The sequence below is a fragment of the Peromyscus californicus genome, unplaced genomic scaffold (assembly GCF_007827085.1).
Source record: "Peromyscus californicus insignis strain IS unplaced genomic scaffold, ASM782708v3 Scaffold_24__1_contigs__length_46423439, whole genome shotgun sequence".
Taxonomy (NCBI): domain Eukaryota; kingdom Metazoa; phylum Chordata; class Mammalia; order Rodentia; family Cricetidae; genus Peromyscus; species Peromyscus californicus.
Genome location: NW_026294535.1, coordinates 43,588,343 through 43,604,816, shown reverse-complemented (window position 1 = coordinate 43,604,816; position 16,474 = coordinate 43,588,343). Strand labels below are relative to the sequence as shown.

Sequence of the window (16,474 nt, the reverse complement as noted above, 5' to 3'; positions counted from 1 at the left end):
GGCTACATGAGGTGCCCAGGGATGGAAGGTTTGGGCTGGGGACTGTATTTAGTCTATGTATGTTCCAGAGAAAAACCTTTAATAATGACAGTTTCCTGACAATAAAGGAATGCTGAGAATAAGTGCCTGATCCGTCAACTTGGGGAGAGTGGAAGTGGGCTCATACACCTTCCTCTTCAGAAAACTCCCACATCTAATAGCTCAAGTGAGACTCAGGACGTGGAAGAGTGTCCTCTGGGAGAGAGTTGACGGGATGTCTTCAAAAGAAGACCTGCCATCCCTCTCAGGAAACCAGCGGGCAAACGGCAGGAGACGTCTTCCTTTTTCTCGCCCAAGTCAGGTGAAGAGGCTAGCAAAGTTGTTGAGCATCAGTTGGATGAGCTGTCCAGGGTAGAACACGTGGGCTGTCATGTCAGAGGTCTCCTGCTCAGGTCGGAACAGCGTTGGTCCAAACACAATTCCCAGGTTGTGGGCAGTCATTCGGTTCTTGTCTGCGTGTGCAATCACCCTGAGGACAAAGCCAAGGGAAGGGGAGATAGGCAACAGCCACCCACTGCAAACCAGTATAGCTCCATCAGGTCTGAGCAGGGCAGAGACCACTCTGGGATCCCTCCACGTGCTGGCCAAAGGAACCTAGTACAGACTCAAAGAGGACCAGGGACGGGCCAGTGGAGAAACCTTCAGGGTACAATCTGGAGGCACAAGTCCGTTAGAATTGCTTGGTTCTCAGCTCCAGGGACAACGCCTAGAGTCCTCTCACAAAGTGGGAGGCTCAGCTAAACGAGCCGCCCTGCCCCGCGGGAGACTACAGCCAGGGAAGGGAGAGAGGATTCTCTTATTTCTCTCACAGCGTTCCTGGTCCCCCAGGGGATGCTCAGCTAGCCACAGGCTTGGACACATGTCGGTGTGCCCCACCTCCATGCTGCCTGATCAGAGTCCCCACAGACCGCCCACTCCAGCCTCCCCAGCACCATGAGGCTGTTGAGTCTTCCTGACCTGCACAAATGCTCCAGGATGTACTGCAGTGTGTCATGGTTGGGCTTCGGCAACAACTCCACTAGCTTCTTTATTTCCGCGAGACACTGCTCTGGCTCAGAAAGTTCTAGAGAGCGACAGAAAGGACAGGAGAGGGAGGTCAGGGGGAGCGATACCGCTGGGTGGGCAAACTCCCTCTTTCCCACGTCCATGAACTACCGGTATCATTTGCCCAGCGCTCTCCCCTCCCACTTTGGTACAAGAGATTCACCCAGGGCCTTGCATATGATAAGCACCCGATTTACTGCTGAGCCAGAGCCCTCCACTTTTTTTGTTTTTTAGACAGCGTTTCTCTGTGTAGTTTTGGTGCCTTTCCTGGAACTCACTCTGTAGCCCAGGCTGGCCTCGAACTCACAGAGATCCTCCTACCTCTGCCTCCCGAACGCTGGGATTAAAGGTGTGTGCCGCCACCACCCGGCACCCCTCCACCCTTTGACACAGCTCAACAGCAACTTTCAGAATTCTTTCCAGCTCAGCCCTCTAAACATTCACACACACACACACACACACACACACACACACACACACACACACACACACCCCAAACAACTAGAACTGGCATGTGAATTATCCTCCATCCTTGTAAATAAAGATGGAAGGGACCCTCTGTGTCAGGAGTACTGTACTCTTGACCCTTACCGAGGGTGCCACGAAAGTGTGGCAGCAGCGGCGGGGGCACCAGAGGCTGCGGCAGCTCCCGGAAAAAGAGCTTCAAGGCCCCGGTGACCACATGGATGTCATCCCATTCGGCGCTGTCTAGATCTAATTTGCCTTCTAGGAGGAAAAAGAGGTTCCTTGGGTTGAAGGCTCAGAAGAGACAGAGAGACCCAGACTCAATGGTCAGGAATTGGGGGGGACATCTGGTTAAGAAGGTGGTGATGGTCCACAGTAGGGCGACAAAGGAGAGGATGACGGGACAGCCTTTGTAGGGGCGGGGCGCGGGCCTTGGGGGCGGGGCGGGGCGTGGGCCGTGGGGGCGGGGCGTGGGGGGGGTCCGTGGAGCACAAAGAGAGCATGTCAGTCAATTTCTTGAGCGTCTGAGGGGCCTCCCGGGTGAGTACCTTGTCCTGGCTGTTCTGGGAACATGTATCTCCCATCAGAGGTCACTGCCCGCTCTGAAACATGCATGAGGAGAGACCCGCAGCTGAGACACGCAGTTCCGGTTCCCTCACTCAGAACCTCTCTGGGCTCCGAGGTGCCGGGTTCTTAGACCCCTTGCTTCCTCCCAGGTCCTCTCACCTCTGTCTACCAGGAAGCGAAGCTTCTGGACCACCGCCAGGTTCCCACTCACCCGGTAGATGCCGTCCACATCCAGACCTAGGAGGCGAGGCACAGGGAAGGTGACGCTCTAACAGTGTGTGTGTGAGAGGGGTCTGGGGGAGAAAGGGGTCCCTAGGAAGGCAGAGACGGGGCGAGGGGACCCCAGGGCTTCAAAGGGGAGGTTTTTTTTGGAGTCTTTGGAGAAAACCACCTTTTTTATCCACAGCCTCAACACAAAGCCGGACAAAGCTGGGTACGGTGTCCCCTTCCCTTTGGCACAGCGACTCCAACTGGCAACCGAACACTTGGTCTGCAGAGCAAATGAAGGGGGAGATTATCAGTAAGGTCTCCAGTACCCACGTAAGACAGGGCCTGCTGCCCCGTGGGGGTACGGACCGGCTCTCTGCTCCTCCAGTAATGAGGAGTATGGGAAAACAGATGTCAGTAGGGTTCTAACTGGTTCTGGTTAATGCTAAGATTAGGAATATGAAAGATTCTGAGAACACACCTATCAGTTCTGGCATGGTGCTTTTTTTCCCCCCAGAGAGGGTCTCTCTGGGTAGCCCTGGCTGTCCTAGAACTCTCCTGGTAGACTAGGCTGGCCTCGAACTCCGAGATCCACCTGAGTGCTGGGATTAGAGGTGTCGCCACCATCCAGCGTGATGCCTCTTACCTGTAATCCCAGCAACACTTAGGGGGCTGAGGCAGGAGGATTGCCCACGGTTGAGGGAAACCCTGGGATGGATACTGAGAGTATGTTTCAACCATAATAAAATCCGAAAACCACAATCTACACAAAACAAAAGACACTAGATCCAGCCCAGCCTACCCCGGAACAGGCCCCGCTCCTGGAGGCTCTGCAAGGTCGGTCTCTTGGCGATCAGCCGCTTCAACTTGTTCCGCACGCGGTTCTTCTGCTCGGTGCCCTCGGCACACCGACCTGCCCAAACCCGGGAGCGGTGGGAGGTGAGCGCGAGCGGAAGGACGGACCCCTTCCCTGCACCCCAGCCCGGCCGGCTCCGTCCCACTCCCTACTGGAAATCCTTCGGCTGCTGAGCCGGATCAGCGGTTTGGACACCGGCTCCGACTCCAGCTCGTCATCCTCCCCGGCGCTCAGCTCCGCCAGCTCGGCCGGTCCCGAGCCCGACAGACGCAGCTCCAGGGGGTTCTCTCGATCCTAGGCCCCGGCGGCGGGCGGGAGACGGGGAGGGAGAGCATCCGCAACCTCCACATTCCAGCCGGGGCCAAGGTCTGGGCTCCACGCACCCCGAGGCCGCCCGGCTCCCCGCCCCCCAGCCCCTCCCCGCCCCCTCGGCCCACGCGGGTCCCCCTTTCCCGGGATGCCTTCGGGGGGCGGGGGGTGTCTGCACCCTCCTCACCAGGCGCTCGATGACGGCTCGCAGCGCGCGGTGCCAGGCTCGCAGCTCGGGCTCCTCGTCCGACTGCAGCAGGAACTCATGGCCCGGGACCGTCCGGATCTGGGGGGTGGGGGTGGGTCGGGCGGGGCGGGGCTGGCGTCAGCGGGGACGAGCGCCCTCGTGGCCCCCCCGGCCCGCCCGCCCCGTCCCCCGAGTCCCTTTGGGGACGCGCGGCAGGGCGCTCACGTGCAGCACGTTGCGGCGGCTGGACAGGTGGCGCCCGTTAGCCAGGGCCGCCCCGCGCAGGTCCACGCTGCTCTCCGGCCGGCTCCCAGCTGGCGCCTGGCCAGGACGGGAGAAACTGAGGCCAAGAGCTGGTGTCCCCACCGCTTCCCTCTCGGGAGGGAGGAGTGGGGTGAGCTGCTTCCCCTTTCCTTTACCTTACTCTCCATTTCCTTCCTCGCCGCCCCCCCACCTCGGTCGGCCTTGACGCACCAACCAGTAACCCCCAAACCCTTGCTGCTCCCCCCTTGGCCGATGCTCACCCAGCTTTGGGAGGGCGCAGACTGCGGCGGCCGCTCTCGGTAGAACACAAGGCTGTTGCCAGTTAACACCACCCAAGCCGGGCCCCAGTTCTTCCTGTGGGGGGAGGGGAGGAGCGAGGTAGCTAAAAGGTCATTTTAGAACGTCACCTGGGGTGCCTGAGCTCCCCGGCGCCGCCCTCCCCGTCGCTTTCTACCCTGTGAAATGCAACAGCCCAGACCCCTGGCATGTTCTGCGTCCTCACCTGAGTTTACGGCCTCCTTGAGCAATCTTGGTCATATTGATCAGGCCTGACTTTTCCTCCTGGGAAAGGTATGGAGTATTGTCTGTCAGCCGCCCCGCGCCACCCCCAGCCGCCAAGGGTTCTCTCTAAGGGGTGAGGTCCGTTCAAGTTTGGGGGTCGGGGAGACTGGAGAAGAGCAAGCATCCAGAAAGAAGAAGATGCTTTCCAGGAGCAGGAGTCAGGGTGGTGGAGCAGAGAGGATCTTGGCACTCCGAGACAGGAAAGACTCACATGGGGGTCATCCAGGTGTGGCAGACCGGGGCAGGACTGCAAGGCTGTCGGCTGGTCTGAGAGGTCTTCCCAGGGGCCGCTTCGGCTGAGGCTTGGTAAACCCTGAGGATGGGGAATTGAGACAGGTAGAGGGACCTTCAACCTGGAGGTCCTAGGTCGCAAGAGGAAGAGGGGTGTGGCTGTGGGCGAGGGCGATGCTACAGTGGGTAGTGAAGAAGTCTTACATAAGGAGAAAGTCATAAAAAGGTAACGGGGAGTGTTCTCACCTGTGGATCAAGCCATTCCTGAGGTTGTAGGGCACCAACGTCCCTAATCAGAGTCTCTGTCTGTTCCATGGAGCCAGGTTTCTGGGTGTAGGGGGAGACAAAGCAACATCCAGATGGACCCTAACAGTTCAACACTTCTCACGGTGTTCTCAATGTAACCGTGGCACAGGAGCAGCATCCAGAGGGGGGAATCAATCGTTACAGGGGTTGTTAGTTATGGCTGAAGCCTGGGTCGTGGCCGCCTAGCAATCTAAGCTTTGCTACTTGTCCCCAATAACCAATCGAAGAGGCAATGTTCTAGGGCAGAGAACAGTTTTTCCGGGACTGGATAGGTGGTCCTTCGGTTAACAGCACTGGGTGCCTTCTGGAGGGGCCAGGAGATGGGGGGTGGGGTGCGGTTGGATTTTCAGCATCCTCATTAGGGCTAAAAACTCCAGTTCCTGGAGATCCGACACCCTCTTCTGGTCTCTGTGGACACTGCATGCATGTTGTACACACGCATACATGCTGGCTGGCAAAACACCCATACACACAAATTTATGCATTCAGTGTGGCCACACTGAGAAGTGGATCAGTCATATAAACAGATCCAATGATCCCCAATGCTGCTTTTGGGGTCTAACATGCGGTTTAGGTTTGAATAGAGGGCAAGAGATAATCATAAAGCCAGGCATGGTGGCACACCCCTTTAATCTCAGCACTGGGAGTCCCTGTGAGTTCGAGGCCAGCCTGGCCTACAGAGTTCCAGGGCAGCTAGAGACCCTGCCTGGGGTGAGGAGGGGGTAATCGTGACTGAGCAGTGAGGTCCTCGCCTCTCTTTGTCTCTGCTGCAGGAGGACCTGCCTGACGAGTTATGAGAACAGTGTGAACTGCCCTCCTCTTGGGAGACAAGTTCCTTCTCTGGCTGATATCAGGACCGCAGCTTTTTACTTCCCCGGCCTAAGACTCCTGGGGCAATTCTAATTCCTTGGGGTCCATGTCTCGATGGTCTGATAGCTGAAGGTAGAGACACAGCCTTTCTCTTTAGAATTCTGTCCTGTCTGAAGATGCTCCCAGGCATCCAGCCTGGGGGGACGGGGGGGGGGGGGGACGGGGGGATGGGAGGGGATGCAAGGTCTTCGGGACAGGGACCCTGGACATGGAGAAGGCCAACCAGATTACAATACACAGGGAGCTCTGGCAGGAGGGGCTGGGATCCTGCCTGCCAGGGAAATGGGGAAGGTGGAGGTGGTTGTTCTGCCCCCCCATTCCCCCCCTCCCCGTTCCTCCCAAATCCCCCATTTACTCACCGTCAGCTCCGGGCCAGGGTGACCCTGGTACGGGGTAGAAACCCCAGTCCCCGGCTGCTTTTTAAAAATTCTCCTCACAGTCTTCTTTGCTCTTCTCCTCACTTCCTGTTGCCAACTTCCCTCCTCCCCCACGCAACCCCGCCCCAGGGCTGCAGGAAAGGGGAACAGGCTTTTGGGGGGAGGGGGGGTGGGGAAGAGAGAGTGCCCCTTCCTCACATCATTCCCAGGAAAGGACAACACCAAGAAGTGAGAGGCCACTCTAAGGCCAGGGGCGTAGAAGAGGAAGGACCGTTTTCTTATCCACAGGAGACAGAGGAGAGGGAGCCAGGCTTGCTTGTAATCTCAGCACTTGGGAGGCTGAGGCAGGAGGATTATAGGAGTTGGAGGTCATCTGGGCTACCTAAGGAGTCCAGCTCAGCTGGGCCGCTACAGAGTGAGACCCCTGGCTCAAAATGCAACTGATGGGGGGGGGGGGAGCAAGGGAGTTACAACTTAAGAGGGAACTTGCTGGTGTCCTGACTTGAAGACAGGACAGAGGACAAACCTTGCCCTGGGCTAGGAGTCAGAACCAGAGAAAAAGCAGTCTGTGGGCCGGTCCTTCCTCCTGTTCCGCTGGACTCCCATCCCCTCAGGGCCTGTGTGACAGGCTGTCCTCTCATCCCCTATTGGCTTATGGCCATTCTTCCTGTCTGCCTCGGCCTCCTCAAGGGATTTGTCTGATTTGTCTGCCGTATTGTATTGTCTGTCACCCTCTCCCAGCCTCAGTCCTTCAAGGGAGGGAAGCTGTCTGGTCTCTTTACCACTGTGCCCAGAACAGGGCCGTCTGCCATGTAGCTGACAGAGCACACTCTGATGAAGATCTGGAACTCACCGTATCGGCCCTGGCCTCTGTCATGGAGCCTTCCTGGGAGAGAGCTCTTCCTCTCGGCCCTTCCTTGAGGGCTTTCAGGAAGCAGGGCTTCAAACTGGCCATGCTGACGCTTCTGCACATTTTGTGGGGACAGGGAGGAGGCTGCTCGGAAGTAACCTGGGGTTCCTGAGGCAGGTAGAGCTCCTCCAGGGAGCCACGAAACAGCTTTGTCCCTGGAAAGAGAGACAGGGAGGAGTGGCAGGTGATGGCAGATTAGGGCCGTGGCTGCAGGAAATGGCTTGAGACCTAGACAGCTTAGAGCTGGAGGGGGTAGAGGGGGGCACCACCGGGTGTGTGTGAGAACAGCGGGGCTTAGCAAAGCAAAGCAAGACAAGGGGTGGGCAGAAGAGAGAGGCAAGCCCACTCGGCAACTCTCTCAAGCCAGGGAAGGTGAAAGGGAAAAAAGCTTGCAGTTTACTCACGGGATGCATTGTGGGTAGCCTCTGCAGGTCTCGGGCAGGAGAGTGATTCCTCGGTCATGTAGGCAGCTGGAACAAAGATGGGCCGGGAGCTGGGGGACCCTCCGAGGCGCCTCGCCAGCCACCAGTCTGAGTTGGTCTTTCGGAGCAGTCGGAACCTGTCACCTTCAGCCAGAGACACCTGGCGGCCATCCGCCCCAGTATACGTGAAGGGATAGAGGACACAGAGCTGGGGTCCCTGAGAAGGGCTTTGTAGGCTCAGTCCCAGATTGCCCCAAATACTTGGCCACCACCGGCCCGAGAGCATCGTGGCCACCACTGTCACCTGTGGGAGAAAGGGGTGGTGAAGTTCCAGAAGGAAGTAGGAGCGGGTGCCTCCATGCCGAGGGACATGGCTCCAAGAGTGTGTGTGTGTTGGGTGAGTGAGGACAGGACCCTTGGAGTGAAAAGGAAGGGGTAAACAGAAGCCCCGAATGGGAGATCTGCACAGGTTTGGGGGCTGAGAACTCCTGTGTGACGTGTCTGATGAGGAAGTGTATAAATAAGGTGAGAGAGGATGTGGTCAGCAGGCCTACATGGCTGGCGAGGCAGGAAATCAGAAAAGATGACCGAGCTTGGTAATTTTTTCCTTTAAATGCCTTGCGGAGGTCACCTGAAGTTCCAGGGGCAGAAAGGGTGGGTCCCAGGTGCTTTGGGGAGTCTTGAGCTGGGCACCGAAAGACCACGAGGAAGAAGAATCAGGCTGAGAGAGGAACAGAGACGAAAGTACAAGAGGTGATGACTATTCAAAGGTTCTGACTTACGAACCTTTATTAAGTTTGCACAGACCTCAGTGTTTCCGTGACCAACTGCCTCAGACTTAAACCTTTGTGTTTCCTGTGCAGACAGGCAATAAACAGCAAGAAACAGTGAGAGGGAAAGAGAGAGGGACTGAGAGAGAGAGAGAGAGAGAGAGAGAGAGAGAGAGAGAGAGAGAGAGAGAGAGGGTTCACATCACCTTCAAGCTTATCTAGGACACACCCTCCTCTGCATCAGCCTTCTGGAGGGTCCCCAGGGTTATTGTGGAGCTCTGTTCATCTGCATTTTTGTGTCACGCGTATGAGTATTTTGTCTGCCTGTCTGTCTGTGCACCACCACCTGAATGTCTGGTGCTTGAGGAGTCCAGGAGAGGGTGTCGGATCCCCCGGATCTGGGGGTTCAGGCAGTTGCGAGCTGTCATGTAGGTGCTGGGAACTGAACCCCGGGTCCTCTGGAAGGATAGCCAGTGCTCTTAACTGTGGAACCATCTTCCTAGCCCCTTTATTTTATTTTTTTTTTTTTTGGTTTTTCGAGACAGGGTTTCTCTGTGTAGCTTTGCGCCTCTCCTGGAACTCACTTGGCAGCCCAGGCTGGCCTCGAACTCACAGAGATCCGCCTGGCTCTGCCTCCCGAGTGCTGGGATTAAAGGCGTGCGCCACCACCGCCCAGCCCCTAGCCCCTTTATTTACACTCTTAACTAGAACTGATTGGCACCTCCTCCTGAGTGGAAGTAGCTCTCAGGAGCTACAAATGACAGGAAGGAATGAGCTCCGTGAGTAGCTTGAGGAGGGACAGACCTCGTCACACAGTGAGCTTTACCACTGAACTGGAGACTATGCGATGTGATCCAAGATGTCAGGACACACTGGGTGTGGTGGCACAAATCCCAGGAGGCAGAGGCAAGTGGATCTCTATGAGTTCGAGGCCAGCCTGGTCTACATAGGGAGTTGCAGAACAGCCAGAGCTACATAGTGAGACCCTATCTCAGAAAAAAAGAAAAAGAAAAAAAGAAAAAGCATGGCAGGTTGGATGGAGTCTGACATCAGCTTCTCCCTAGGGGACAGTGGGACTGACTGGTTTGAGATTGCCATCAGTTAAAACCTACACGTCTCATTTTTTTTTCCCAAGGCAGGGTTTCTCTGTGTAGCTCTGGCTGTCCACCCATGGACCACCATACCTGGCTTCATTGACTTTTTCTTTTTGCCAGGCAGTGGTGGCGCATGCCTTTGACTCCAGCACTTGGAAGGCAGAGGTAATCAGATCTTCGAGAGTTTGAGGCCAGCCTGATCTAGAGAGTGAGTTCCAGGACAGTCAGGGATACACGGAGAAACCCCATGGAGGCCAGAAGAGGATGCCAGATGACCCGGAACCGAGTTACAGACGGTTGTGAGCTGCCACGGGGGTGCTGGGAACCAAACCTGGGTCCTCTGCAAGAGCAGCCAGTGCTCTTAACTGCTGACTTCTATCCACTTTGAAACTTTTCCACGTCTCCTCTTTATAAACATTTCCTTCCACAAGGCTCCCAAGTTACCAGTCACCCTCCAGAAGTGGGGGTTCACACCTGTAAAGGTCAGCATTTGAGAAGTCGAGAGGAGCATAGAGCTGAAGGCCGGCCAGTCCGAGCTGTTTAGTCGAAGCTTGGCTCGAGGTACAAAGCAATGCAAACCTGTCTCACCATCCCGCCTCGGTCTCCTTTTCTTCCCCCCTTCTTCGAACCTCTTGAAGTTGACTACACAAAGCAATCTTTATTTCCTCTCCCCTCACTTCTCTTTTCCAGGATACCCCACTCCTCACAGACGCTTCCCGAGTTGTTTGACATTTCCGTGGCACGCGACTCTTTCCCCTGTTCCCTTCTGGCAGTTGCTTCTCTGTGGCATAAGGGAGACTCTTCCTCTGCCTGTTCCTTAAACCACAAAAACCCATCTGAGCTGTGACCTTTGCACTTTGCATACGCCCCCTCAGTGAGCTTACTCTCTCAAAAGGCCGATGTAGTACCCTGCTAAGCACTCTATCTCCAGTCCAGATCTTTCTCTGGAGCTCTGGTCTTAGCCGCCGTCCACCAAAGAATGCCACAAGTCTTTCAGAGGTGCGACAAATTCAGCATGTACCAAAGTGAACATGTCTACCTTCCCTACAAATCCTTTTTTTCTTTCAGAACCAGCATTCAGCTGCTAGACTTAAATCCAATAAATATCTATTGAAGCCTTGTCAACACTTAGACTAGGCAGGACCGTGGCGATTATGATGATAAATTCGGGCCAGTGCCCTCTCTTACAATTAAAATGCACCGTGATAAGAATCATTGTGGTAGAGGAAGTACTAGCAACTGCTGGAAAAGCATGTGCCCAGTTGTGCATGCCAGACGCCCAGCAGCTTCTTGTCTGTTTCCTCACCACTCATATCCATCGACTGATTATCAAATACTGAAATTTGTATTTTTCTAGATCTCCTCCCCCGCTCCGCTGGTGACTGAATCCAGGGCCTCCTGTATAGCAAACAAGACTTTTACTACTGAGCTACATTCTGGTCCTCATATTTCTTTTATTTTTTAAAGAGAGGGTCTCGCTGTGTAGCCCTGGCTAGCCTGGAACTCATATGTTGATCAGGCTGGCCTCAAACTCACAGAAATCTGCCTGCCTCTGCCTCTGAGTGCTGGGATTAAAGCCATGACACCAGCCCTTGGGTTTTTTTTTTTTGGTTTTTCGAGACAGGGTTTCTCTGTGTAGCTTTGCGCCTTTCCTGGGACTCACTTGGTAGCCCAGGCTGGCCTCGAACTCACAGAGATCCGCCTGGCTCTGCCTCCCGAGTGCTGGGATTAAAGGCGTGCGCCACCATGTGGTTGCTGGGAATTGAACTCAGGACCTCTGGAAGAGCAGTCGGTACTCTTAACCTCTGAGCCATCTCTCCAGCCCTTGGGTTTTTGAAAGGGGTTTGGCTATCTGGCTCACAATGTTGTGCAACTCACTGTATAGCTGGACCCAAGCTCTGGAACTTGCCCTCCAGATCTTTGTGAGTTCAAGGCCAGCCTGGTCTACAGAGTGAGTTCCAGGACAGCCAGAGCTATTACACAGAGAAACTCCGTCTTGAAAAACTAAACAAAACATTATTTTAGGGCTGAAGAGATGGCTCAGCAGTTAAGAGCATTGGCTGTTCAGTTCATACAAGGCGGCTCATCACCACCCTTTGTAACTCCAATTCTAGGGAATCCAACACCCTCTTCTGGCCTCTGTAGGGCACCAGGTATCCATGCAAGCAAAACACCTATATACATAAAAAATGTTTTAAGGAGAAAAAAATTATTTGGGGGGTGGGGGCTGGAGAGGTTAAGAGCACTGGCTGCTCTTCCAGAGGTCCTGAGTTCAATTCCCAGCAACCACATGGTGGTTCACAACCATCTATAATGAGAGCTGGTGCCCTCTGCTGGTGTGCAGACATACACTGTACACTGTATACAGGGTCTTATGTAGCCCAGGCTGGCCTTGAACTGACTGTAGGTGAAGAGGACCTTGAACTCTTGATCCTCTTGCCTCCCAAGTTTGGAATTATAAGCATTTATCATCATGCCTGGCTCTCTTAATTTTATAGATTTATGTATGTGAGGGTTGGGAGCCAAACTCTGAGCTTCCACAAGCACAAGTGCTCTAACCACTGAGCCATGGCTCCAGCCCCCCATATAGTTTTTATTTTTTTGAGACAGGATCTTGCTTTATATCCCTGGATGGCCTAGCACTCTCTATTTAGCCTAAGGCTGGCCCTGAACTCACTTCAATCCTGCCTCTGCCTTCTGTGTGCTGGGATTGCAGGCCTGTTTTTTCAGACCTGGCACTCTCAATCTACCAAGCCTATCTTCTAGCATCAAAAAGTCTGGAACTGCCAGGAGGCGGCGCACGCCTGTAATCCCAGCACTCGGGAGGCAGAGTCAGGCGGATCTCTGTGAGTTCGAGGCCAGCCTGTTCTATAGAACGAGATCCAGGACATCCACCAAAGCTACACAGTGAAACCCTGTCTCAAAAAAACCAAAAAAAAAAAAAAAAAAAAAAAAAGTCTGGAATCTTGAAAAAATAAAAAATGATTATATGTATGTGTGTCTGTCTCTGTGAGAATATGTGCATGTGAGGGAAGGGGCCTATGGAGTCCAGAAGAGGGCGTCATTGGATTGCATGGGGCTAGAATTATAGGCAGTTGTGAGTTGCTCAGCATAAATGCTAGGGACCCTGGTCCTCTGCAATACACACTCCTAACCACTGAGCCATCTGTCCAACTCTTTTATTTTTTGTACATTTGCTTTTTATTATTTTTTATTATTGTATTAAGATTTATTTGTTTATCATGTATACAGTATTCTGCCTACATGTGTCCCTGCAGACCAGAAGAGGGCGCCAGATCTCATTACAGACGGTTGTGAGCCACCATGTAGTTGCTGGGAATTGAACTCAGGACCTCTGGAAGAGCAGTCACTGCTCTTCACCACTGAGCATCTCTCCAGCCCCTTTTTATACATTTGTTTATTCAGTGTGTGTGTGTGTGTGTGTGTGTGTGTGTGTGTGTGTGTGTGTGTGAGAGAGAGAGAGAGAGAGAGAGAGAGAGAGAGAGAGAGAGAGAGAGAGAAAGAGAGAGAGAGAGAAAGATTTTAGGCATTATGCTCCCACTCTGTGGGTCCTGGGGATTGAATTCAGGCCATTAGGCTTGGTGGCAAGCACCTTTGATTATTGTTTTGGTTGGATGGGGTCTATTGAGATAGCGTTTCACTGTGTAGCTCAGATTAGCCTTTGGGCTCATTATGCATCCTAAACTGGTCTCAATCTTCTGTCTGGGCCTCCTGAATGCTGGGATCATAGGTATGAGAGACATGTCTAACCCACATTATTTATTTATTTTATTATTTGGCTTTTTGAGACAGGGTTTCTCTGTAGTTTTGAAGCCCATCCTGGAACTCACTCCATAGACAGAGCTGGCCTTGAACTCAGAAAGATCCACTTGCCTCTGCCTCCCACGTGCGGGATTAAAGCTGTGTGCTACCACACCTGGCCACCCTGTATTATTGTTAAGGGGATACAAAAGATGAGTAAGGAGCCAGCAGGATGGCTTATTGGGTAAAGGTGCTTGCAGTGGGAGCCTGGCGACCCACATAAAGATGGAAGATGAGTGTGGTGGTGCACACCTTTGATCCCAGCTCTTGGGAGGCGGAGGCAGGTGGATTTCTGGGAGTTCCAGGCCAGCCTGAGTTGCATAACCAGTTTCAGGACAGCCCAAGCTACATAATGTAGAGACCCTGTCTCAGATAAGTAAATGATGTTGAGAACCAGCTCCACAAAGCTGTCTCCTGGCCACCAAGGATGTGTGTCCCACCTCGTGCACACATACTAAGGTTTCTTTGGTTTTTCGAGACAGGGTTTCTCCGTGTAGCTTTGGAGCCTGTCCTGGATCTTGCTCTGTAGAGTAGGCTGGCCTTGAACTCACAGTGCTGGGATTAAAGGCGTGCACCACCATGGCCCAGCTTAAGATACCCTTTATTTTACATATGTTCCTTTCATTTAACTTAATTGTGAAACCTCTCACTTCCCCTCAGTTTGACCTTTTCCTCACACAGGCTCCCATCTCCCTTTGCTGTGACTGTCTAGTTCTACATAAACTTCAGGCCAGGGCTATTTTATTTTTATATATTTTCGAAGATTTTATGTGTATGAGAGTTTTGTTTACAAGTGAGTGTAACATTTTTGTGGAGTGCCCAAGGAGGTCAGAAGAGACTGTCCCCTGGAACTAGTGTTACAGAAGGTTGTGAGCTGCCTGCCATGTGTGTGACCTTGGAACCAGATCCTAGGTCCTCTGCATGAACAGAAGGTGCTCCTTAACCTCTGACCTATCTCTCTAGCCCCCCACCCCCCTTTTTTTTAATTAAAAAACAAACCAAACACACACCTTTTTAAAAAAAAGACTGGGTCTATGAAGACCAGACTAACTTTGAACTCAAAGAGATCCAACTGCCTCTGCCTTCCGAGAACTGGAATTATGGGCGTTCCCCACCCCATCCAGCGCCCTGCCCCACCCTTTTCCTCCCAACTTTTTATGTATATGGGTTTTTTGTCTGTATGTATGCCTGTGCATCACATGCAGGCAGAGCTCCTGAAGGCCAAAGGGGGAATCTGATCCCCCGGGGCTGAAGTTACAGACACTCTAACTTCACTGGAAGCTGGGAATCAAAGCTGAGACCTCTGGAAGAACGGCCTGTGCTCTCCACGGCGGAGCCATCTCTCCAGGCCTCCTCACTTATTTCTCGGATAGGTCTCTTGCAGCTTCGGTTAGCTTGCAATAGAGGATAACCTTGAGTTTCTGATCCTTTTGTCTCCACTCTCCCAGTGCTGGGATTACAGGAATGGGTACACCACCATGGTGCTATGGAGGGAACCCAGGGGTTTACACATGCTAGGCAAGCACTCCACCAACTGCATTCCCAGCTCCTAAATAATACATTTTCATTAGCCACATCCTTTGTAGTTGGTGGATATCCACATTAATTTCCAATTTTTTACATTAATATATAATTTTTAAAAAAATTTATTATGTATAATGTTCTGCCTGCAGGCCAGAAGAGGGCACCAGATCTCATTACAGATGGTTGTGAGCCGCCATGTGGTTGCTGGGAATTGAACTCAGGTCCTCTGGAGGAGCAGCCAGTGCTCTTAACCTCTGAGCCATCTCTCCAGCCCCAATACATAATTCTTTTATTCATCCTATTTATTTTACATCCTGGTTGCAGCCTCCTCCACCCAATTTCCCCTCCCAGTCCCTCTCCCCCAATTTCCAATTTGACACTAAAATTAACTCATAATTCCCTGACTACAAAACTCATTTTTTATTTTATTTTTTATTTTTTTGGTTTTTCGAGACAGGGTTTCTCTGTGTAGCTTTGCGCCTGTCCTGGATCTCACTCTGTAGCCCAGGCTGGCCTCGAACTCAGAAATCCACCTGGCTCTGCCTCCCGAGTGCTGGGATTAAAGGTGTGTGCCACCACTCGGCTAAAACTCGTTTTAAAATAATAATAATAATTTAACGAGCTGCCATGTGTAGGTGCTGGGATTTGAACCTGGGTCTTCTGGAAGAGCAGCCCGTGCGCTAAGCTGCTGAAACTGAGTTTTTAAAACAGACTCTCCAGGAACCCAGGCTGGCCTGGAACTCGGTATGCAGTCAAGGGTAACCGAACTTCTGACCCTCCTGTCTCTACTTTCCAAGGCTGGGACTGCAGGTGTGTGCCCCTCGGAGGTCCTTAAAACACTGATGCCGTGTGGTTGGTGGTGGTGCACACCTTTAATCCCAGCACTCGGGAGGCAGAGGCAGAGGCAGGAGGATCTCTGTGAGTTCGAGGTCAGCCAGAGCTGTTACACAGAGAAACCCAGTCCGGAAAAACCAAAACAACAAAACCCAACAAAGAAACAACCCCGCCAAAACACACACACAAAAATACCAACCAACTAGCCGGGCGGTGGTGGCGCACGCCTTTAATCCCAGCACTCGGGAGGCAGAGCCAGGTGGATCTCTGTGAGTTCGAGGCCAGCCTGGGCTACCAAGCGAGTCCCAGGAAAGGCGCAAAGCTACACAGAGAAACCCTGTCTCGAAAAACGAAAAAAAAAAAAAAAAAAAAAAAAAAAAAAAAAAATACCAACCAACCAACCAACCAACCAACTAACCAACCAACCAACCAACCACTGATTAGTCAAGTCAAGGAGGCTCAGGGACTAAACGCATTGCCGCCAAGCCTGGGCCACCACGACCGTCAGCCGGACTCCCGAAAGGCGTCCTCCGGCCCCGACACGCACGCAGCGCCACGCTCCCATCTCCCCGTACACACACGCATTTAAAAAAAAAAAAAATCTTATTAATAACTTGGATCGGCGAATGCAGGTAGCAGCAATCGTGACCGCCACTTTATCGATCACGCCGAGATCAGAAAACACCACCACGCGGGGCTCGGCCCTCGGCTCGCTTTGGAGCGGCCGGCTAGAACCGCGACTCGCCGAGCGCCGACCCAAAAGGGGCCGCGCCAGCCCCCACCGCTGGCTTCCGGGTCTCGTTGGTCGCCATTTC

General features: G+C 53.1%; 1 protein-coding gene across 3 annotated transcripts; it reads right to left on the bottom strand.

The window, feature by feature from the left end:
- Window positions 1-58: 58 nt before the first annotated feature.
- On the bottom strand, window positions 59-16,443 carry Arhgap9 (Rho GTPase activating protein 9). Of its 3 annotated transcripts, XM_052753570.1 has the most exons (17): window positions 16,274-16,443; window positions 7,598-7,919; window positions 7,137-7,348; window positions 4,977-5,057; window positions 4,711-4,812; window positions 4,441-4,499; window positions 4,199-4,292; window positions 3,900-3,995; window positions 3,675-3,773; window positions 3,331-3,472; window positions 3,125-3,235; window positions 2,507-2,605; window positions 2,275-2,352; window positions 2,097-2,150; window positions 1,675-1,809; window positions 997-1,102; window positions 59-508 (listed from the first exon to the last, which is right to left on the bottom strand). In XM_052753570.1, the coding sequence occupies exons 2-17, from the start codon at window positions 7,899-7,901 to the stop codon at window positions 337-339; spliced, it is 1,944 nt and encodes a 647-aa protein (XP_052609530.1). In that variant the 5' UTR covers window positions 7,902-7,919; window positions 16,274-16,443; the 3' UTR covers window positions 59-336. The 3 variants fall into 3 exon arrangements, with proteins under 3 accessions (XP_052609530.1, XP_052609529.1, XP_052609531.1); XM_052753569.1 differs by lacking the exon at window positions 16,274-16,443 and having other exon boundaries at window positions 7,598-12,314; XM_052753571.1 differs by lacking the exons at window positions 7,137-7,348; window positions 7,598-7,919; window positions 16,274-16,443 and adding an exon at window positions 6,266-6,342.
- Between the last annotated feature and the right edge of the window lie 31 nt (window positions 16,444-16,474).

Bases quoted from the DNA above. Each gene is read 5' to 3' on its own strand.
- Arhgap9 (XM_052753570.1), bottom strand. From the start codon at position 7,901: ATGCTCTCGGGCCGGTGGTGGCCAAGTATTTGGGGCAATCTGGGACTG. The intron at 5,058-7,136 runs GTGAGTTCCAGA...CCCTACACCCAG, and splicing joins CAGAGGCCAGGGCCGATACG to AAACCTGGCTCCATGGAACA. The intron at 2,606-3,124 runs GTAGGCTGGGCT...TTTGCTCTGCAG, and splicing joins GGAGCGGGGCCTGTTCCGGG to ACCAAGTGTTCGGTTGCCAG.